Source organism: Anomaloglossus baeobatrachus, chromosome 2 (genome assembly GCF_048569485.1).
Source record: "Anomaloglossus baeobatrachus isolate aAnoBae1 chromosome 2, aAnoBae1.hap1, whole genome shotgun sequence".
NCBI lineage: Eukaryota > Metazoa > Chordata > Amphibia > Anura > Aromobatidae > Anomaloglossus > Anomaloglossus baeobatrachus.
Genome location: NC_134354.1, coordinates 448,279,499 through 448,304,741, shown reverse-complemented (window position 1 = coordinate 448,304,741; position 25,243 = coordinate 448,279,499). Strand labels below are relative to the sequence as shown.

General features: G+C 43.6%; 1 protein-coding gene across 1 annotated transcript in view; it reads left to right on the top strand.

The window, feature by feature from the left end:
• PPM1E (protein phosphatase, Mg2+/Mn2+ dependent 1E) overlaps positions 1–25,243 on the top strand; it is a 332,607-nt gene that overhangs the window by 181,912 nt on the left and 125,452 nt on the right. The window contains exon 2 of the mRNA XM_075336300.1: positions 6,356–6,474. Within this exon, the coding sequence (XP_075192415.1) occupies positions 6,356–6,474 (119 nt within the window). The remainder of the gene's footprint in view (positions 1–6,355; positions 6,475–25,243) is intronic.

The following is a 25,243-nucleotide window of genomic DNA, read 5'->3' as shown; positions in this document are numbered from 1 at the left end:
TGTGCTGGGATAAATTTCCAGCGAGGAGATCACTTGGGGAAATGCTCCTTATAATGACTATATGGGCACCTAACTATGAGTCTGCTGTATTCTTTTATCTGTCCTATTAGTCCAATGGCTCAATATTCCATACCCATGTATCTGTAATAAGCTGTCCTAACAAATGGTATCATATTCAGACTACATACTTCCACAAATTACCTGCTTATCAATATGTAAAAAAAATGCAGCACTCAAATGATTATCCAGAAAATAAAGTGCCTCCTATTAGTCCATCAAATGCATTACATTAAAGGGAATCTGTCAGCAGGTTTTTGCTGTATAATCTGAGAACAGCATAAGACCGGCATCACACGTCCATGAAAAACACGCACGTTTTTCACGGACGTGTCAAAGGTGCGTATTTCCCTCCGTGAGCCGTGTTTATGGCACTGGTGTGTTCTCCGTGTGTTATCCTCTCCTGTTGACTCTCCGCTGCTGCTGCTTCAGGCCCACAGTGAACTGAATATGCAATGAGCATAATGAGCGGCGGTCGGAAGCAAGTGACAGCAACGGCAGAGCTATCAGGGCTGGAGAAGGTGAGTAAAGTTTTTTTTATTTTTTTTTCAGACACGTGTGTTTTCTCCGGTGCGTGTCACACGGAACACATCCGCGTGGTCCGTTTGCGTTCTATTTGACACCCTTGATGCCGTAGAAAAACGGACATGTCTACGTGGGGAGCACACAGGCACACGTATGCTCCACACGGACACACGGTCCGTGTGGCTTTACGTGTGTGCCTGTTACCATAGGGTAACATTGGCGCACGTGTGCTCGTGCCGCCGGTACTTGTCAAAAAGTCCCAAACACGTACCGGCGGCACGGATGTGTGTTGCAGGCCTTACAGAGGGCAATAAAGTCTGATGTAGATGTAGCAGAGTTAAGAATTCTGGGCTGTGTATAACCCCACCCACACCCATGACTTGCTGCTTGTGCATTGTCAACAAGCTGTCAATCAGTGGTGGGAGAAGGATTACACAGATTATTGCTCTGCCCGTGAGCTGTAGTCCGACAGTGATAATCTCCTGCTGAAAAAAATCAGTGTTTGTATTGAAACTACAACACACAGCCTAATAAGTGACACATTCCTGGTATCAGGATCTCATGCCCTATATTATGCTACACACAGCCTAATAAGTGACACATCCCTGGAATCAGGATCTCATGCCCTATATTATGCTACACACAGCCTAATAAGTGACACATCCCTGGTATCAGGATCTCATGCCCTATATTATGCTACACACAGTCTAATAAGTGACACATCCCTGGTATCAGGATCTCATGCCCTATATTATGCTACACACAGCCTAATAAGTGACATAGCCATGAAATCAGGGTCTCTTGCCCTATATTATGCTAAACACAGCCTAATAAGTGACACATCCCTGGTATCAGGATCTCATGCCCTATATTTGCTACACACAGCCTAATAAGTGATACAGCCTTGGAATCAGGGTCTCGTGCCTTATATGATGCTATTCACAGCCTATTAAGGGACACATCCCTGGAATCAGGGTCTCGTGCCCTATATTATGCTGCTATCAGAGTAAATAGAAAGGGAACCTGACACCAGGTTTTTCCCTTATGAGCTGCGGCGACCACCAGTGAGTCCTTATATACAGCATTCTAGAATACTGTATATAAGAGCCCAGGTTGTTCTGTAGAACATAAAAAACACCTTTATAATACTCACCTAGGGGTCGGTCCGGTTTGGTGGATGTTGCTGCTCTGGGTCCGGCGCATGTTCCATCTTGTGCGATGGCCGTCCACCTGTCCAGCCCCGTGTGCATGGCGTGTCCTGCATCATTCACACAGAGGCCTCCATTGTGCTCCTGCGCTTGCGCATTTTGATCTGCCCGGCTCATCATCACTATAGCCAATCACTGAGATCCGCGACACATGCTGTCTAGTTTCTCGAGAAGGATTTATTGCATATTTTACGTAGTGTACATATACACAATTTAATTAAAGAATATTTTAAAGATGCTTTGTAACATGACCTTGACATTCAAACATTTCTGCATTATGCTCTGTCTTTGCGGTTGAATCTTCCATTGGATTGGGTCTTGATTGGATGCAATGACTCATGATCGTCCGGTCATTGATTGGATAATGTGACTCACGAGTGTCACGTCATTGAAGAGGCCATAAGCGAGCTTTAGGTTATTAAAAGTCATTTTTCTAAAGATTAGTTATCAATCCCAGAAAACCACTACTGCATACTTTTTCACTTGAAATCATTTGTTTTAGATAGCGTTTTAAAAATAGCATTGAATTTATATTACCTATGAAAACGTCTTCAGTCTCGTTCTTGTGGTTACCAGAAATGATGATGTGTTTATGCTTTATTTATTCCGGTAGATGTCTGCTTGGTTCTTCGGGGAGTATGAATTCCTGTATACGAGATATATTGCTATTTGTGTTATTTTAATGAAGGCCTTTTAAACCTGCTTGTGTCCCTTTTTCTGGTAATGTATGCATGCCTGAAGCACACAAGTCACATAGCGCTAATGCTGATATGGGAAATGACTTCTGCTAATGTCACAGCCCTGCCGTAGTCGGTGGATGAAATTACAAAGACCAGCTAGGATACTTTATCTTTTTTTGCTAAAAGCAAATGTTCAAGCAGTTCTTGAACTGAATACTATTTATGGATCCCAGGGGAAATAAAAAGAAATAAGAAATAAATCTCAGAAGACCCTTTATTTAATAACATGGTTTCCTCTAAAAGTGTTACCTGGGAAGGTGACACAACAGCTAGTGTAGCAGTGTTCTTTTAGAAATCCGTGTTGTGGCGATCCCTTGACACAACCTTACACTACTGAGGTTTTCAAAAAATATATCATTTAGTTAAACTGCTAAGTTTCTTTTAGTGTTTGGCTCCTTGGTTTGTGACCTGCATAACACATGTTGTTTTATATACATTTTTAGATAGAGTCATTTTTTGACCTTGAACCAGAGGTCAAAGGAAATTTTAAAAAAAGGCAAATTATTAAAAATGAAAACTGGTTTGATATTTTAGTTGTCCACCCCTAAAGTATTTATAAATGGATAGCGCGGGAAACATTTTGACTGGCCAATAAGTCTTCGTGCTTTTTCAGACAAGTGCATTTTTAGTTTGTATACTGTTAAGCGGGCTTTACACGCTGCAACATCACTAGCGACGTCGCGAGTGATAGCACCCGCCCACATCAGTGGCACGTCACGGGGTGATCACTGCCGTAGCGAACAATATAGCTATGGCAGCGTCACATGCAATTACCTCTTCACCGACGTCGCTGTGCCCGCCGAACAATCTCTCCTTTAAGAGGGAGGTTCGTTCGGCGTCACAGCGGCGTCACTAAGCGGCCGCCCAATAGAAGCGGAGGGGTGGAGATGAGCGGCCGGAACATCCCGCCCACCTCCTTCATTCCTTATTGCCGGCGGCCACAGGTACGATGTTGTTCCTCGCTCCTGCGGTGTCACACATAGCGATGTGTGCTGCTGCAGAAACGACAAACAACCTGCCTTCCAAACGAGGAACGATTTTTTAAAAATGAAGGACGTGTACACGACGAACGATTTGACACCTTTTTGCGATCGTTAATGATCACAAAAAGGTGTCACACACAATGACATTGCTAACAAGGCCGGATATGTGTCACGAACACCGTGACCCCGACGATATCTCGTTAGCGATATCGTTGTGTGTAAATGTTCCTATAGTGTTCCACACAGACATCATATGGACCAGATCAAAATACTGAGGTACTTCAAATAAACGTTCTTACGCGCAAGCCCATGATGGTCCGGGTGTTAAAAGTTACAGCATCTTTTGATCCATTTTTTGGATGAGGCTTTCTCGTTAAATTCAATGTGTGCGTCTAAAAACGTATGCTACATGGACATCATCTATATAAGATATATTGCGATTCCTATAAGAAACTGTATTTGGTCTTCTAAAATCTTTTAATTGTTAATAAAAGTGGATGTCATATGACTGTCATTAGGAAGTTAAAAAACTGAAATACAGGTGAGAAATGGATAAAAATTGACAAAATGGATAAAAAAAAACCCATAATTTTTTCTGGATGAAAAACGGACTATTTTTTATTTGCTTGCCTGAACCCAGTCTTAAGGGTGCTTTACACGCTGCGACATCGCTACTGATATATCCTTGGGGTCATGTCGTTAGTGACGCACATCCGGTGACGGTAGTGACATCGCAGTGTGTGACACCAAGGAGCAACGATCGCGAAATCGCCCGAAACCGGTGATCGTTGACACGTTGCTCCTTTCCTTAATATCATTGCTGCTGTAGGTACCATGTTGTTTATCGTTCCTGCGGCAGCACACATCGCCATGTGTGACACTGCAGGAACGACAAACATCTCCTTACCTGCGTCCACCGGCAATGCGGAAGGAAGTAGGTGGGCGGGATGTTACATCCCGCTCATCTCTGCCCCTCCGCTTCTATTGGACGGTCGCTTAGTGACGTCGCGGTGACATCGCTGTGACGCCGAACGCACCTCCCCCTTGAAGGAGGGATTGTTCGGCAGTCACAGCGACGTTGCTGACAAGGTATGTGCGTGTGACGCTGCCGTAGAGATAATGTTCACTACGCCAGCGATCACCAAATGTCGCACATACGACGGGGGCGGGTGCTATCGCACCCGACATCGCTAGCAATCGCTAGCGATGTCGCAGCATGTAAAGCACCCTTTAATCTATACTTCAATGGAATACTGTACATCAGATTATTTCTGGTGTAATTGGAAATCTGACTAAGACTGCAGACACATTAGTGTACGGCATCCAATGCGAGAACAACGGATGCGATATGCTAATGATCGCCTGGCTCAGGCTCTGCTGCGAGCATGAGCCGAGTGTCATGCGACTGTAACCAGATCTTGCGATTGGATCACAGCTGTGAAGCTGAGGGTGGGCGCTGTGGAGGAGAGGGAGGGGTTAATCCCCCCATCTCCTCCATTGTCAGCCTGTGCGTATATCGCACTGCACTGGGATAACATCCGAGTGCAGCCCAATGTTTCTCTCGCACCCATACACTTGAATGGGTGCGAGTGATACGGCTCTCGCAGACTCGTCCGATTTATATGCCCGTGTGAGCGTACCCTAAAGGAGACCATGCCCCTTTGTGTTTACTCCATCTACTTTTCATTGACATTTTTGAAAAATGGCATAAGACAACAAAAATTGGAGATTATTGTGCAAATAGGATGTAAAAAAACAAATTAATGACACAAAATTTACATTGTGTACTTTAATTTCCCCTTTAGTTTGGACCAAGGTTTTACTATACAGGTCTTCATTATTCCCATTTATCATAGCAGGATGTCAGGTAACATTCTTTTTCCATCAGATCCCAAGAAGTTGTAAATGATTCCATTGATCTTTGGATGTCAAGGTTCCAAGGCAGCAAGAATACGCTGACCACTAATTCAGATTCCCATTTCTTGCGTACGAGTGCTAAACATGTTTTTCAAGGCTTGCACTTGCACCTGTACTAGTCAATGGGACTATTCAATTTTTCATGGACCGAAAATCACACATACATGTCTGACATTAAGCCGTTTCGGATCAAAATCGACAATTCAAGTCCATTGTTCTGTGAAAAAGAGAGAAAAAATGGACACCACTCTGAATGCAGTCTGATTTTCATAGACTTACATATGAGAAGGTTGATAAACTTATTTTTCCTATATATGAGAATAATTGAGGAATCGGACCAAACTGAAAATTCATTGATGAAAGTCAGTTTTTGTCTTACGAGAAAAAAATTGACGTCTGAATGAGTTGTTAAACATTGGAAAACCAGACTAAACAGAAAGAAAGCATAAAACGATGATAACATCAATAATAGCCTTTCAAACACAATGGATATCCCACATTTCAAGTGGCCGAATTCTGAGCACATATGACCACTTTAGTAATCTGTGTAATGCACTATGGTGATGAAGAGAAACAGGTCTAGAGCCACTAATAAAGTGATTTCATGGTAAGGAGCCTCATTCCTCAATATTGGATACGTAGAAAAACTTTCAGCAGCAATCAGATTCTTGATAACTGCTGGTCCTCTTGTGATTACATCTGATTTCTCTGAAGAATGATGGGGAGAGTCAGGAATAGAAACCATAACTCAATCTGCTAGAAGAAGTGGAGCAGCCTGCTAACCTGTAATATAATTTGTTATGGAGCATAACTGTGGAATTGTATTTTGCCAGTTCTCCTTTGCCCTGTAGTTCCAGGAATTGTATAAAATAAATCACTTGTTAGGACTGTTTGACTAAAGTCTCTTTCTGTCTTCTTTCTATAGTAATTGCCCATCTTTCCTGGCGGCTGCTTTGGCAAGGGCAACAGCTGATGAGATACTGCAAAGCGACCTGTCTGCATACTACGTACCAAAGCATGTCGATGGCACAGAAGGAATTATACGTAAGGAAATTATCCTTAACCTTCATAAACAATATTCAACGTGCACTTTGCATCTTTATGTCATTGTAATGTGGTTAAAGGGTTAATTTAATAAAACTGACAGATTAGGACTGTCTACCTGGAGACTGTGTTCTGTGATCTCATGGATTCAATATGATGCAGCCTATTTATTACGAGCCGCAATGATCAATAGTTTCAGTGTGTGCCGAAGAAAACTTCATGTCTCCCTTATTAACATGTTTATGTAGTTTTTGAAAGCGTTATTCATTATATAGAATATATACACCAATATGTATTAGACAACGGCTCAGATGTTTTCAGCTGGTATAGATCCAACCATCAGGGACAAACATTGTGAAATATGGTGCTGCTACGCGGTGTCACAGAAACAAAACACCATTTTCCCCGAAAATCAGGGCACTCACCATTTTTCTGTATAAAACTATTGCATAATTGGTATAAAACCAGGCAAAGCCATGCAGGGTGGAAGGTGCATGTGAGGCGACGGCCATTTCACACTACACGCCACACTACTACGGGCTTTCGCTGTTCTCAAGACGATTGGTGAGTGCCATAGTCTTTTTCTTCGATATGGAACATTTTATGTATAATACACATACAGATACATATAGTGAATAAGAAGATCAGAGGGTAATTTTTGGACCATTGTTTTTTCTTAGCAATACTAAGAAAATTGACTTAAAATACTGAAGCCTGAAGAAAGTAAGCACATAGGCTCTCCATTTCGCAATCCCACTTCAAGTCACCAGTCGTTCCCCTAAATAGTACAGTTTTTCCTCCCAGCCTTCAATTATCGCAAGTTTCCAAATTAGTCCCTACTTCATTGTTTCAAATGTGTTCGTTGTGATTACAGCAGTGTTCCCTCCCTCCCCAGTATTTTCCCAGGAATAACAACAGAGCCACTTTCTCTTACCACAGTAGTCACAACAGGGCAATGTCCTTCTTAATCAGGGGCAAATTAAGAGAAGTTAGGGCCCCAGGCAGTTTAGGAGGTGAGGGCCCTTCTCCAGCCTTGATGTACCATGTGACATGTATCATGATTTTCTTTTGATAGATCATGTGATAGGTAACGTGAGTAACACACAGGTGATCACCTCTAGATGTAAAATGAGAAGGATAGCGGCACGCACAGCGCGCCACACAAATTTTCTTTGCTTTTGTATAGCACTATGCAGAATAGAGCAAGGGTAGGAAATTAATTTTCCACCAGAAAGACTGTGACCGCTGGGATGGGCTTAACCAAAAGGCTGAAGTTAATTCTGCTCAATATTAATAGTAACATATTAGCAATAATTATTGTTTTATGTTAATATTAATTGTATCACTTAATATTGAGCAGAATTAGGTACACTGACACTCCCTACATACAGCATGAGTCATCACACAGCCCCTGTATACAGTATGAGCCTTCGTATATCCCCCTATATACAGTATGAACCCACACATATCACTCCCTATATACAGTATGAATCCACACACAGCCCCCCAAATACAGTATGAGCCCCCACATAGCCCCTATATACAGTATGAGCCACCACAGAGCCCTCTATTTACCTCATGAACCCCCACGTAGCCCCTATATATAGTGTACACCCCCACATGACTTAATTTCATCTCGCCTGTTCTGCAGAGCAGGGAAGACACAGCTGCAGAATGCTACCTGAAGAGACCAGAGCAGTATTTTATTTTTATCGATGAGTACTCCATAATACTACATGGATGACTATGGGCTGTGCATTATAGTATATGGAGGACTATGGGTTGTAAATCACCAACAAGAAAAGGAATCAATATAAAAAATTTATTTTTATTGGTTATAAAATATAAAAATGTACACAGGATGTTTTCAGGAAAACAAGCCCCACAGAAGGGGTTAAAATATAGATCTTAATATAATGTTGGGAACACCATAATTTCACATGATAAATAACTAACAACCCGTATCAAGGATAGTAAGAATGTAACTATAGAGATATATGAAAACACAAGTGTGCTGTAGTAATAGAAAGCTAAAACAAAAGTAGCAAAGTTACAGTCAGAAATACCTACGGGGTATAACAAGGAGTAAATGGCTGTCCCGCACCCTCTCCGACGCACGTTTCGCGCTGTGTAGCGCTTTTTCCAGGAGGAGTATAGGGGTGCATTATACTATATGGAGGACTATGGAGTGTGTATTATACTATATGGATGACTATGTGGGTCCCACTATACCATATGGAGGACTATAAGGATGCATTATAATATATGTATGACTATTGGGGGTGTATTATATATGGAGGACTATGGAGGGTGCATTATAGTATATGGAGAACTATGGAGGGTGCATTATACTATATGGAGAACTATGGAGGGTGCATTATACTATATGGAGAACTATGAAGAGCCTAAAACATATATAGCATATAGAGGAATATGGGGTATGCATTATACTTATGGAAGGCAATGTGGGATGCATTATACTATATGGAAGGCAATGTGGGACCTGTTATGCTATGTGGGAACCATTATACTATTTGGACGTTTATGTGAGTGCCATTATATGATTTGGAGGGCTATGAGGGAGCCTTTAAACTTTATGGAGGGCTATATTAGGTCCATTATACTATATGCAAGCAATTATACAGTGTAAAAATATTGTGTGGGGTCTTGCATACTGTTCAGAGGGCTGTGTGGGGGCTAGTATACAATTTGGAGCGATAGTGGGATCCTTTATACAGTGTGGGTGGTGTGGAGGTCATTATACTGTATGTAGACCTATTATACTGCATGGAGGGCTGTGTGGGGTCACAGTTGGGGATTATACTGTGTTGCGGTTGTGACGCCCTGGCCGGGCCAGGTAGTCACAAATAGGGCCCCACACAACATACTTCCCTCACAGGTGACATCAGCCAACCCTTAAAACCCTAGTCACCCCCTAAGGGTTTGATAGACACACCAGGGGGCGGAACCAGGCGGTTGGAAGACCCTGGGAGTTTTAGACAGCCAGAATTGGGGAAAACAACAGTTCAGTCAAACAGTTGAGTTGTAGAGTTCAAGGAGAGTGGAGGTCAGGCCTGTGTCTCAGGCCTGAAGGAGAACTGACAGGTACCAGAGTAGGAGCCCTGGTGCCTTTGGCTAGGAGGCAGATGGCGGTCTCCGTCTGCAGGAGCCAGAAGACGGCTCGGTGGAACCGAGGTGGACCGGGACAGGGTAGTGGCCCGCCGGTACCGACCCGGGGAACCGACTCAGAAACCGGAGCACACAGGGGAGTACTCAGACTCTGAAGCTAAGTCCAGAAGCGACTGGAACTGGTTAATTAACTGATTGCGGCCAGGACTAGAGGTCCTGTCCCACCCAAAGTCCAGATTGAAGGCAACAGCCCACCGAGGGGGATAACAGGCCACCGCCAAGGCTCAGAGATCCCACGAGCAAGCGTCTACGGGCAAGGGCTCCTTAGGTCACATCCAGCCGGGAGCGGGGAACCTGAAGTTGCAAGCACAGGCAGTCTACCGTTCTAAAACAGGTGCAGGAAAAACCACCAGCCGGGTGGGGGAACCAGAACGTAGCCGGCTACGGGCACCGACCACCATCACCTTGGTTTACCAGAGACTCGTGTGTTTTCTTAACAGTGAGTACACCAGCACCCTGCGGTCGCCCATCTCCCTGTACCACCAAACCCCAACGAGTCCTGGGGCCACCATCCCTGCCCACGGAGGGGTTAACAACTTGCTGCACAACATCTCCCCCGGGTGCCCCGTAACTGCAGCGGTGGTGTCCAATATCACCACATACCGTGGGAGGCGTCACGAACCTAGTACGGCCCAGCCCGTACATATACTTCCATCAAATCCCCCTTTTCATTCGGAGTGTCCGTGGGGTCCCCCAGGTCCGGAGACCCTCGAGCCACCCACCGGAAGGTCCGGACCCGAACAGCGGCAGGCTGCTGGCACGGGGGAAGCACACGGTCACCATACTTTGCTGGGGTAGTTGAGGGGGGGTCGAGTATATAGTGCGTGTGTAGGGTACTAAGGAGTAATTCACTGTGGGGGTATTGTACAGTGTTTGTGGGGAACTTTTGTTGGCATCATACCCTAAAGGTGTAATCAAGGGGGAATCTAGTGGCTTCAATAGGAGAACTACTTTGAAAAGGCTGAAAAGTTGTTACATAGTTACATAGTTACTTAGGTTGAAAAAAGACCTAGGTCCATCTAGTTCAACCTTCCAACCAACCTTGTGAGATATGCTATTATGTGACTCAGCCGAATATTATTTATTTTTTTTCTTGGGGGGGGCAATTGTAACATCTGCTATGGGGCCCATGATTTCTATGCACACCCATGCCCCCCTATATGCAGTATGGGCCACCACAATGCTTCTATATAGAGTATGAGCCCACACACAGCACTCTATATTCAGTATGAACCCACAAATAGCCCCTATATAAAATATCAGACCTACATGACCATTTTATATATAGCCCGAACCCCTACATAACCCCTATATACACTATGAGCCCCCACATAGCCTCTTTTATATATACTGTATATATATATATATATATTATATATATATGTATATATATATATATATATATATACATATATATATATATATATATATATATATATATATATATAGTATGAGGCCTCACATAGCCCTCTATATCCAAGGTGAGCCCTCACATAGCTTCATATATACTGGCACACATCCCATGCACATAAAGAAAAATAAAACCACATACTCATTTTGCTTCCATTCCCCCGACACTCTGCTGCAGTTCACCAGTCTCCACGTCTCCTTGATGCCAGGGCCTACATGCTGGCCCTGGCGTCAGTGTTGGCTGATGACATCATCACATCATCTCAATGGGAGCTCTCCTGGAGCTGCACTGCTGTTCTGTATTGCCGGCAGCGTAGTTCCAGGAGAGTTCCCTGCCCGAAGATCTGCGTCAGAGGAACATAAATGAGATGAGTATCGCAAGACATTATAATGAGGACAATCTATCCATCAGCCCCCTGAAACTTTGGGCCCCGGGCGGTAGACCAGACTGCCCTCATTATAATCCACCTATGTTCCCAATGGTTATAGCATACCTTCCCCAGTATGCCAACAGATGGTCCCTCTCCTGTGATCTATCCGCTGCCTGATGGAATATGAGCAGCCGTTTCTCTGCAGCTGAATGACTCTTCCTGCTTCTGTGCCATCTCATCTAACAGAGATTGAAGGAGACGCAAAGAGCTGCTGTTGGTTGTAGTGTGCACCATCTGCTTGGCAGGAGTAGTCCGTAACTACCGTACTTCCTCTGGCACGAAAGTGCATAACATGTCTAATATGATATCTGGCCATAGATACACTTCTCAAAAAATAATGTGAACAGCTACACATCACAGTATAATGCTTAGTTAATAATGCTTCAGAAATATCAATCTGTCCTATTAGGAAGTGATTGTGAGTTGGTGTCACCTGCTTTGGTGCAACTAAAAGTAACAAGAAGAGCACTGGAGAGGAACAGCAAGACAACAGACAACTGTCTTCTTATTCTTCCTTACTGATTATTTTCTACTTTTGCATTATGTTAGTGCCCTTGCCACTAACTAGTCACTGGTGGTAGCAGGACGCAGCCCTACAAAACAAAATGACCTTTAGCAGTCTACTAGTGTGAATATTTCTGACCAAACTATCAGAAAGACTCCATGAGGGTGGCTTTAGGGTCTAATTGTGCGAGTACTGCGCTCTACTGCCACCTATGTCTGCACCAGTCAGTATAGTTAATGGCCGCCGCAGAGAGAAGAAAGAGCAGTGCTCACTCCTGCAGATCTAATGTGTGCTTGCATGCCAGAGATTTATTTTCAGACCAAGTACGCCATATCAATATGTACATGGAGGGCTCGAGGCATGGTAATTGAGGGATGGAACAGTGAGTTCTTGGCCACACCAAGGGTGCACTGAACACCTCATTTGTTTATTGGCCAAACTGCTTGTTATGCCTAACAAACCCAACATTTATTACACCAAAGATATGGTTTTTATTTGGGTCCAGATTATATAGTGTTTCCGGGGTGATAGATTCCTTTTTTATTTAAAACATTCAAATCCTATAAAATATGGAACAACCAAACAGTGAAAATAAGGGTCCGCACATTGACATGGCAATTGTGTAATTGTCGTATTTATCAATGCTCGTTTACAATTATCTTGCAGTATAAATGCCCTTTAAGTCATGGCTTTTATTGGTGGTAAATGTTGTATGATCATATTCATTCTTTGTTTGCATGGCATTACGCTTACTACACACATTGTCTCATTGCGTGCATTGCATTACATGTTTTATGTGCCTTTGTCTGACTTGGCATCCCTGAATCTCCTGCTGCATTGTCTTCCAAATGTAGGTCTTGTCAATAAGACATTTGCTAGCTGTAGCTAGTGACACTGAAGCCAGAAAGATAAGTTATCTTGCAATTGCTCAATGTTTCATTGGACAGATACACAATGGAGTCTGTATGGCTGTGATTCCTGGCCCAGTCACTTTCCCTTTTGTTTGAAATCTGGATGTAAAAGCTTGTAATGGTGTGAAGGCCAAAGCTGAATTGTGGCTGGTGAAAATTGTTACAGAATATTCTTTGTGCCTTAAGGCCCCGTCACACTAAGCAACATCGCTAGCAACATCGCTGCTAACGAACAACTTTTGTGACGTAGCAGCGATGTTGCTAGCGATGTTGCTTAGTGTGACATCCAGCAACAACCCGGCCCCTGCTGTGAGGTCGTTGGTTGTTGCTGAATGTCCTGGGCCATTTTTTAGTTGTTGCTCTCCCGCTGTGCAGCACAGATCGCTGTGTGTGACAGCGAGACAGCAACAACTAAATGTGCAGGCAGCAGGAGCCGGCTTCTGCGGACACTGGTAACCACGGTAAACATCGGGTAACCAAGAAGCCCTGTCCTTGGTTACCCGATATTTACCTTCGTTACCAGCCTCCTCCGCTCTCACTGTCAGTGCCGGCTCCTGCTTCTTGCACGTGTAGCAGAGTACACATCGGGTAATTAACCCCATGTGTACTGTAGCTAGGAGAGCAGGGAGCCAGCGCTAAGCATTGTGCGCGGCTCCCTGCTCTGTGCACATTTAGCTGCAGTACACATCGGGTAATTAACCCGACGTGTGCTGTAACTAGGAGAGCAGGGAGCCAGCGCTAAGCGGTGTGCGCTGCTCCTTGCTCTCTGCACGTGTAGCTGCGTGCGCTGGTAACCAAGGTAAATATCGGGTTGGTTACCCGATATTTACCTTAGTTACCAAGCGCAGCATCTTCCACACGGCGCTGCTGGCTGGGGGCTGGGACACTGGTTGCTGGTGAGCTCACCAGCAACTCGTGTAGCCACGCTCCAGCGATCCCTGCCAGGTCAGGTTGCTGGTGGGATCGCTGGAGCGTTGCAGTGTGACATCTCACCAGCAACCTCCTAGCAACTTACCAGCGATCCCTATCAGGTTGGATCGTTGTTGGGATCGCTGGTAAGTTGTTTAGTGTGACTGGGCCTTTAGGGGTACTTCACACACAGCGAGATCGCTACTGAGATCGCTGCTGAGTCACGGTTTTTGTGACGCAGCAGTGACCTCATTAGCGATCTCGCTGTGTGTGACACTGAGCAGCGATCTGGCCCCTGCTGTGAGATCGCTGCTCGTTACACACAGCCCTGGTTCGTTTTTTTATTGTTGCTCTCCCGCTGATAAGCACACATCGCTGTGTGTGACAGCGAGAGAGCAACAATCCTGAATGTGCAGGGAGCAGGAGCCGGCATCTGACAGCCTGCGGTAAGCTGTAACCAAGGTAAACATCGGGTAACCAAGGTGGTTACCCGATATTTACCTTCGTTACCAGCCTCCGCAGCTCTCACGCTGCCAGTGCCGGCTCCTGCTCCCTGCACACGCTAAGCTAAGCGGTGTGCGCTGGTAACTAAGGTAAACATCGGGTAACCATACCCGATGTTTACCTTAGTTACCAGTGTCCGCAGCTTCCAGATGCCGGCTCCGTGCAAGCGCAGCGACGCTTGCACGTCGCTGCTGGCTGGGGGCTGGTCACTGGTCGCTGGTGAGATCTGCCTGTTTGACAGCTCACCAGCGACCATGTAGCGATGCAGCAGCGATCCTGACCAGGTCAGATCGGTGGTGGGATCGCTGCTGCGTCGCTAAAGTGTGACGGTACCCTTAGGGGTACTTCACACACAGCGAGATCGCTACTGAGATCGCTGCTGAGTCACGTTTTTTGTGACCTCATTAGCGATCTCGCTGCATGTGACACTGAGGAGCGATCTGGCCCCTGCTGTGAGATCGCTGCTCGTTACACACAGTGTTCGTTTTTTTATTGTTGCTCTCCCGCTGATAAGCACACATCGCTGTGTGTGACAGCGAGAGAGCAACAATCCTGAATGTGCAGGGAGCAGGAGCCGGCGTCTGACAGCCTGCGGTAAGCTGTAATCAAGGTAAACATCGGGTAACCAAGGTGGTTACCCGATATTTACCTTCGTTACCAGCCTCCGCAGCTCTCACGCTGCCAGTGCCGGCTCCTGCTCCCTGCACCCACTAAGTTAAGCGGTGTGCGCTGGTAACTAAGGTAAACATCGGGTAACTATACCCGATGTTTACCTTAGTTACCAGTGTCCGCAGCTTCCAGACGCCGGCTCTGTGCAAGCGCAGCGTCGCTTGCACGTCGCTGCTGGCTGGGGGCTGGTCACTGGTCGCTGGTGAGATCTGCCTGTTTGACAGCTCACCAGCGACCATGTAGCGATGCAGCAGCGATCCTGACCAGGTCAGATCGCTGGTCGGATCGCTGCTGCGTCGCTAAAGTGTGACGGTACCCTTACTTGTAGCTTTAAATTATCTTTCATCCTGGGAATAAAATGAAATACGGAGTAAAGGAGGCCCTTAGTCTCATCTCCCACACCAATGTAATATCATTCTTATCATTTGTACTCTTTATTAAATTATGTTGATAAACATAAGAGGGATTTTCAACTTTTAGCAAAGTGGACCCTTAACCCCCCTCCCCCCCAGGAAAGTGGCTAAATACCAAAATGAGCAAGTACTCTCATCTCCAGCTCCAGCCCTGGCTCCCTGGTGCTAAGCAGGTCTTGATGCCTTGGCTGCTGTGGTGATGACACATTGACGGCGTGCATCACTCCTGTAGCCTATCACTGAGTTCGGGCACAGTAGTCAGCACAAGCAGGTGCCCTAAATCTGAATATTTTGTTATATCCACACAGTAACTATGTCTCCACGTCATAGTATTGCAATGCTACATCATAAAATAACAATTGGTTCCACTGTGGTCATTAAAGGGATTGTCTAGGTTCTTGTGTCACTGTACACTTTTGAATCATCACACCCAGCACAATGTGCACTGTCAGGATTCTCCAGTGCTGACGCCTCAAGCTGGCGATTATGTGATTACAAACAGAGCTGTGTAGTTGGAGTCGTGGAGTCAGAGTCAGTGTCCATGTTGGTGGAGTTGGAGTCGGAGTTGGAGTCAGTATGAAATGGACTGACTCCGATTCCTAAAATCTATAATAAATTGGGTACAGCGGTTCAATGCAGAATGTGATGTATATTTTTTCATAAGAATTTGAGAAAGTTATGAAATGTCCTAGAAATGTATGTTCTATTCTTGATCAAAGAATCTAGACTTTTAGTTGAGATGAATCTGTGCTGCTCTTCAGCTACATGATATAAGTAGTGATGTTACCATTTTACCACAGTATAATAAATTTATCACAAACATGAGTCATGTACTGTTGAAACCAAAAGTTTCCCCCAGTCTCTATAAAGACACATATGCATGTTTTTCTCACTATCTGACATGAAATCAGAATAAACCTTTCCTGTTTTAGGTCAATTAGGGACTAAAATTATTTATATTTGCCAAATACCAGCCAAATACCAGAATAATGAGAGAGAGAGAGAGAATGTTTTAAGGTATTTTTATTACTTTCTGCAAATTGAAACGTTTCCATCTATTTAATTAGTATTTGGTACCATTACCCTTACACTGTATGAATTGAGTGAAACGTTTTGGATATCCATCTGACTTGGGGAGTTGGAATCAGGAAAATTGAGCAGTCGAAGTCGTAGTTGGAGTCGGAGGTTTGGCTTACTGACTCCATAGCCCTGACTACAAATATGCAATATACATAGTCCCAGCCACATTCTGACTAGACGTGCACGGCCTCTCTCAATACTAGTGAATTGAACCTGGCCATTCACGTCTAGTCAGAATGTGTCCAGAAGTATACATATCGCATACTTGTGCTCACATAACTGCTTTCTTCCGGCAACGGAGAATCCCAACAGCGCCCACTATCAGGATTCACAACTCTGTAGTTACATAGAGTGACTGTAGACTTTCGTGCTAAACCTGGACAACTGCTTTAAGTCACAAGAAGTTCAAATTTGCTTACAACTTGTATATCGCTGTTTCAGCAATGTGAGAGTAGTAACGCAAACACATTAACGTTCAATAAGTTATGATGCAGCTCCGCCAGGAGGGCCCCTGGGCAGTTTAGATGGTGTGGGCCCCACATGATCCCCGATTAATAGCTCATATGATAGGTCACGTGATTAACACACGGGTGCTCTGTTGCACATCTGTAGATGCTAAACAATAGAGACAGTGGAGTGCAATTTTTCCCCTTATGTACAGCATTAGGCATAACAGTGCTATACATATTTGAGCAGTGGTTTGAAATTAATTTTCCTGATGGAGCCACATGAGAGACCGTGACTGTTGTGGAGACCAAACCAATAGGCTGAAATGAATTCTGCTCAATATTAATATTAAACATGAATTCTGCTCAATATTAATATTAACATATTAGTTATATCATAATTATTATTTTATATTAATTGTATCACTTAATATTGAGCAGATTTAAGTATGCTGACACTCCTCTTATATACCATATGAGCCCCAACATAGCAGTATGACCCACACATAGCCCCTCTATATACAGTATGAGCCTCACACAGGACCCTATATACAGTATGGACCTTACATAGCCTCCCTATATGCAGTATGAGCTCGCACATAGCCCTTATATACAGTATGAGCCCTCAGATAGCCCTCTATATACAGGAAGAGCCCCCATATATCTCTCTAGATAAAGAATGAGACCTCACATAACCCCTATATACAGTATGAGCCTTCACACAGCCCCCTATGTACAGGAGAAGCCCCCACGTATTTCCTTAGATACAGGATGAGCCCTCACATAGCCCTTTATTTACAGTATGAGCCCTCATATAGCCCCTATATACAGTATAAGCCCCCACATAGCTCTCTAGATACAGTATGAACCCTCACATAGCTCCCTATATACAGTATGAGCCCTTATATAGTTCCTATATACAGGATGAGCCACCACATAGCTCCCTAGATACAGAATTATCTCTCACATAGCTCCCTATATACAGTATAATAATAATAAATAATAAAGTTTATTTATATAGCGCCAACATATTCCACAGCACTTTACAATCCGGTGGGGGGTTGTATAGACAATTACAAAACAAAATAGTACATAATTCAACAGCTACAGTAGGAATGAGGGCCCTGCTCGAAAGTTTACAATCTGTGGGATTGAGTATGAGCCTTCATATAACTCCTATATACAGGATGAGCTCCCACATAGTTCCAAGATACAGGATAAGCCCTCACATTGGCCCCTATATACAGTATGAACCCTCATATAGCCCCTATATACATAGCTCTGTAGATACAGGATGAGCCCTCACATAGCCCCTATATACTGTATGAGCCCCTATAAACAAAATGAGCCCCCACATAGTCCCACATATACAGTATGAGTCCCCAAACAGCCCCATCGAAGTACTTCCTAGCTGCATCCTGGGATTTGTATCCTCAAACTTGGGATCTAAAAAGTGACACTTATGGGCAGTTTGAACTCTGTCAGAACTGAATAATAGTTCTATGTTTTTCCATAAAAAAGGGGGGGTGCGCATTTTTATCTTGGTCTTGTCTTTAATCCCTTAAAGTTCACTCTTTCATCTTTTTATGCAATTAAGGATTCTTCTTCACATAGATATTTTTTTTACCGCGCTTCCGTATTGGGTCATAATGGGGTACCAATAAAGTTGGTATGTTGTCATTTACCACCTTAGGGGTACTTTGCACACTACGACATCGCAGGTGCGATGTCGGAGGGGTCATGTCGAAAGCGACGCACTTCCTGCGTCGCTCTCGACATCGTAGTGTGTAAATCCTAGATGATACGATTAAAAGAGCGCAAAATCGTCGTAATCGTATCATCGGTGTAGCGTCGGCGAAAACCATAATTACGCTGACGCGACGGTCCGATGTTGTTCCTTGCTCCTGCGGCAGCACACATCGCTGTGTGTGAAGTCGCAGGAGCGAGGAACACCACCTTACCTGCGTCCCGGCTGCAATGCGAAAGAAAGGAGGTGGGCAGGATGTTCACATCCCGCTCATCTCCGCCCCTCCGCTCCTATTGGCCGCCTGCCGTGTGATGTCGCAGTGACGCCGCACGACCCGCCCCCTTAATAAGGAGGTGGTTCGCCGGCCAGAGCGACGTTGCACGACTGGTGAGTGCATGTGAAGCAGCCGTAGCGATAATATTCGCTATGGCAGCTATCACAATGATATTGCAGCTGCGACGGGGGCGGGGACTATCGCGCTCGGCATCGCAGCATCGGCTTGCGATGTCGTAGTGTGCAAAGTACCCCTTAGATGCTGCAGTAATGAAATATCTTATCATCCCCGCTTCCTAAACCCTTACAACACTTATTGCTGTTTGATAAAATGAAAATTAAAGTGAAATGTAAATCACCATGTACAGTCTCCTAACGTGTATTCATTTAACACTCTCGCCCCTGTTAATATACTGTGTTTGCCAGATCTTCTTCGTTTAGGTAATGAGGGTGCCGCAAGCAGCTTCCTAAGGCTTTTGATCTAGAAAGAGGAGGGAAATGTGAGTCTACATGACAGACAAATTGAGAGCTGAGTCAGCTCTTCAACAACACAAGGGTTTATAATGTGTAACTTACAGCTGTGAGTGGGTGGCTATCATTTGCTTTGAGGGGTTCGATACTATTTTTAATTCTACTCTCTTCTTTCTTGTATCATTTTCCACCCCCTCTATTTCAGTTGCATACAGTTACTTCCACCCCCTCTTTCCCTTTTCGCTTTAGTTGTCAAGTGCACATTTCCCACAAACTGCAGTTAATGTAATGACCATGAACATCAGTGATGTTCTCCATGAAGGGTCATTGAGGGAGTCTAAATAAGTGCAGATCGGGGTTATTCAAGAAAGGCACAACTATGCACTAAATATTAGACGTTCTGGCTTTACGGCCTCATTTTAGTAATTTCTAACTGTAGTGTTTAATATTAGTCCAGCCAAAAATATTCCAGGTATGTAAAGTCAGCCAAAAGGCAAGACTGGAGTCATTACAGGAAACCCACCATATCTTGCAGTTACAGATGCAGTTTTCTGATGTGCCTCCCCAGAATATCAGGCATGGCGGAAGTCTTCTATCGCTATCGATGTCGCAGCATGTAAAGCACCCTTTAGTGTGAACTATGTTAGGATTCTCCATTGCCGACACTAGGAGCTGTCAGGCCCGTGATCACAAGCATGCAGTTTACATACATATGGTCACATACCAGCTAGAAGTGCACGACCTCACTCAACAAAAGAGCGTGCTGTGAGGATTCACAAGTCTGCAGTCACTCTATGTACACATTATGTCAGGATTCTCCAGTGCTGATGCTAAGATCTGGCGAGGCCGCGATCGTAAGCATAAAATTTGCATAAATGCAGTCACATACCAACTAGCAGTGCACAGCCCCACTGAATACAAGAGCGTACTTTGAGAATTCACAAGTCTGCAGTCACTCTATGTACACGCGCTGTCAGCATTCTCCAGTGCCAACACTAGGAGCTGGTGGGCCCGTGACTGCGATTATGCGACTTGCATATATATGGTCACGTACCAACTAGAAGTGCACTGCGTCACTCAATACAAGAGCGCACTGTGAGGATTCACAAGTTTGCAGTCACATAGAGTTACCCAGGCCCCAAGGCCTGACAACCCCTTTAATAATATAACTTTAATTACAAAATATGCAGTTTTATTCAAATTCTTTGATGCAAAAATGAATACAACTCACATCAAAAACTACTACATCAAGTATTTTGTATGACGTGCATGATTTTAAGGACAGCAGCAACTCTAGGCATGGAATTATTAACTTGACAACTTATTGCAACATCTGTTTTTCGTTTTTTCAAGAACAACCTCTTTTAGAGCCTAGATCCTGGATGGAGAGTAATGACAACTTGTCTCTTCAGAATTACCCATAGTTGGGCGGAACGGTGGCTCAGTGGGTAGCACTGCAGTCTTGCAGCACTGGGCTCCTGGGTTCAAATCCCACCAAGGACACCATTTGCAAGCAGTTTGTATGTTCTCCCCATGTTTGTGTGGGTTTCCTCTGGGTATTCCAGTTTACGCCCACATTCCAAAAACATACTGATAGGGAGGGCTAGATTGTGAGCCCTAATGGGGACAGTGTTGCCATTGTATGTAAAGTGCTTTGGAATTAACAGCGCTTTATAAATGAATAAATATTATTATTAGTTGTTCAATTGGGTTAAGATCAGTAGACATACTTGGCCATTTAATCACCCTCACCCTGTTCTTTTTCAGAAATTCAACAGGGCCCTTCTATTCATAAGAGTTTTCTGATTAGGAGCTAACTTCTGTGTTGACATGGACGTCTCTGTGAGATGGTTGCAGTTCCAATATTGTTAAACTTTTGAATCACGCTACAGTAAGTTTGACTGATAAGTAAAACTTTTCTGTGCTTCTTGTAGCCTTATTTTTTGTGTAAAGACATTATTTTCTTTCTGAAGTCTTATCACATTTCTCTTCCATGTGGTGCCATTGCTGACAGTATGGAATAGGAAGGGGTTTTCTTTGTTGAATAACATGATTTTATAGTCAGTTATCTGCTGGACATCTGTTTAAGGCTATGTGCGCACTTTGCGTTTTTACCTGCGTTTCCGCAGCGTTTTGAACTGCAGCGTTTTAATGCCAAAAGACATGCGTTTTGATTTCCAAGCAAAGTCTATGGGAAATGGGGATTTCTTGTGCGCACTTTGCTGTTAAAAACGCAGCGTTTAATTTGCATATTTTTGGGCAAAAACTCAACTTTTAAAGAAGCAGCATGTCAATTGTTTTGCCATTTGGGCAGCGTTTTGCTAACATTGAAGTCAATGAGAAGTTGCAAAACGCAATCTACTTCAAAATACTTGTGTTTTACATGCTTTTTTGATGCTGAAAATATGCGTTTTGGACCAATTAAATGCATGCGTTTTTGGCAAAATATTAATGGCATGATATGTCCCTTTACACACACATAGTCCGACAATTATTTTTAAGAAAATCCATAAATAAATGTAATTTTATGCATAATTATTATAACTGACTTATCATTTTAATAAAAAAAAGCCATTTTTTGATTGATAATAATTTTGATTTTTGTTATAATTTTTTTCATAGTGTTTGAATTTTTAAACTTTATTTAGTAGTGACTTTGTATTCAAAACGCATCTGACTTTAAGCAATGGAAAAGCATGTAAATGGCGCTTAAAACGTGGTAAATACGCACGTGTATTTATCGCATTTTTGTGGTCAAAACCAACTTTGGCAAAAACCATTTCTGCAAGAGGATGCGTTTAGAACTGCAACTACCTCGACGCAAAGTGTGCACACAGCCTAAGGCATCGGTTCCAATTGCGTTTTGCACAGATGAGTGCAATCTGATAAAACATCAGATTGCACTCGCACCAGAGTAAAACTATGGGGCAGTGTCCATATGCGATTGATTTCTCAGGCCATATCAGCAAAAATGTGCTGATAACATTGGTTTTTACACTAGCATAAAAAATGGCATCTATAGCAAACAAATAATAATTTATTGTTAGATCGCTGGACATTGCAGTTTTCTGGCAATAGCACATGACGGTCTCCATTCCTCAGAATGGCTCTCTTAGCATTATCTTGCTTAGCGGCACAGCTAAGGCTGCTTTCACACATCCGGTTTTTGCAATGCGGCACAATCTGGCACTTTGCAGGAAAACCGCAACCGTTTTTTTTTTGCTGCCGGTTGCGTTTTTCCTGCATAGACTTTAATTAGTGCCGCATTGTGCCGCAGGGGCTTGCATTCGGTCCGGTTTTTGCCGCATGCGGCAGATTTAGCCGATGCGGCGGCCGGATGGAACGTTCCCTGGCACGTTTTTTGCTCCGGCAAAAAAAACGCATCGCGCCGCATCCGGCCGATGCGGCGCTTTTCCCAATGCATCCCTATGGATGCCGGATGCGGCGCGATGCGGCAAAAACCGCATCCGGCCGCCGCATGCGGTTTTTGCCACTGCGCATGCTCAGTAGCATGCCGCAAGCGTCAAAAACCGGACCGGCCGCATGTAAAAAACTTATGCAAAGGATGCGGTGTTTTCACCGCATCCGTTGCATAGGCTTCACAGCCGGATTGAGCCGCACTGCTCAAACCGGATGTGTGAAAGCAGCCTTACAAACCACTCAGCGGCACTGCCGGCCACCCACTGAGCACGGATTTGCAACACAGTCACACTCAGTTTTTTACAGCACACTTGGCAGGGAGCGACCCTGACCAGGTGAAGTGCCAAATGGACCTCTGTTTAATTTTTTTTTTAATTAGAGTTGCTACAAATCCTAACCACCCTCCAGTTGTAGTGTAATGCTGCTATGGAACATGACAGTTATGGGAGCCATGAAAATACAAAAATATCCCTTTAAACTAACATCATGTAAAGACAAGGAATTTTGCTTTTTTAGTGGCAAAGGTCAGAACTATCCAGGCTATCGCACAGAAAAATAATTGATGCCTTTGAACTTTTATAAAGACATTTGTCGATACCACTGATAAGGAAAACAAACAGGACATGTAGAAAGGTGAAGAAGAAGAGGAAGACTACCAAAACGTTGGAGAAATCGTGAACAGCAGCCCAGATTCCAACTTAAGAGGTTCATTAGATGAACTGCTTATATAGTTACAAGGATTTGAAAGCAACTTGTCGGCACTTAAAGGGGTAATGCTATCTTTTAAAATTGATGGCCTATTGTTTCCTTACATGCTGAACAGAAGTCCATGACACTTGTGAAAATGCCACAACCTCTTAAAGCGTAACCGTCTTTTTAATATTTATTTCATAAATCTATAGTTTTGACTCTAAGGTTGGTGTAGGAGAAACATCTACTTGTATGTGCACAAACCACGTTTTTTTCAGGAGGAAGATGCTTCAGTCAACACCAATGTTTTGTTTTTCACTCGAAGCATCTTTTCTAGCATTTTTTGTAATGTTTCCTGAGTGTTTTTTTCTTTTTAATACTTTTTCCAGCACTTTTTGGGTGTAGTTTTTGCTGGTATTTTCCGGTCATTCTTTCTTTTAACTTTTCACAATGAAAACTTCCGCAAATGTTTTTTCAATCATCAATGCTGGGAAAATGCTCAAAAAGATACCCACTATCTTTTGAGCCTTTTTATTGTGTTTTCAGGTATAGAGCATTATCAGAGCAGAAAAAGGCTGACGAGTGGTCTGCTTTTCTTATTTTAACCTCTTTGGAAATCTGAAGCTGTTAAAAGACTTTCAAAGACTGAACATATGAACAGCAATTCATTTTTACATAGAAATGCAAAAATTCATTCTTTAGAGGTTTTGTTTCGGGATAATTTTTTAGTTTTAAAAATGTAAAAGAAAATGTAATTAAAGCACCACTCCAGAGGATTTGTTTTCCAGCACTGGAGTGGTGCTTTTAATCTAAGTGCCTCTTTAACCTTTTTTTCAGCATCGCTCCGGTCCTGCGGCACCATCTTGTGCCCATAACTTCTGATTTGCTTAAAGTCAGAACTTATGGCACAAGAGCTCAATGCAAGTCTGTGAGAGCCAGAACGAGGTCAGAACGAGGCTCACATAGATTTGCATTGAAGAGTGAACTCCGGCACGTTCCAAGAAACACAGGTCACAGGTACAGTCGCCAGGTTTGTCAGGTTACAAACTGGAGAAGACTAACTGGAGTGGCGCTGATAACAGATGAAGATGCCGGATTGAGTATAAGAGTATGGTCAGTGGATTTAGATTTAAAGCACCACTCCAGTGCTGAAATGAAAGAAACAAAACGCTGGATTGGTGCTTTGAAAGCAATCAAAACCTCTCATGTACCCCAAAGTGATACCAACAACATCTACCACTTGGCAAAAAACAAAGGCTTCATACAGCCTTGGATAATAGCCACACATCTATTTATTTCTTAACAAATGTTTAAAAAAAAAAAGTGAAAAAATACCCCCCAAAAACTAAAGTTTCGTATAGCAGTTTTCATACTGACCTGGAAAATAATGTTACAACTTATGAATTGTCTATGTCTGTAGTAGGGCACATACAGTGCTGCTGGTTTCTTCTGTGGAGCCTCATGAATTCATCTCTGTTGTGTTTACGTGGGTAGCAAGCAAGTACTTTAGGCAACTGTTCAAAATTCTCTCCATATAATAAAATCATGACATTTATCTGAAAAATGGTATTTTGCTTTTTCGTGTCTTGAATGCAAATCTACCAGACTTACATTACATCTATTTGTTTGTTTTTTTACTTTACTTGTTTTCATCACATTGGACTTTTAGGGCAAGCACGCACTTTGCGTTTCCACTGCTTT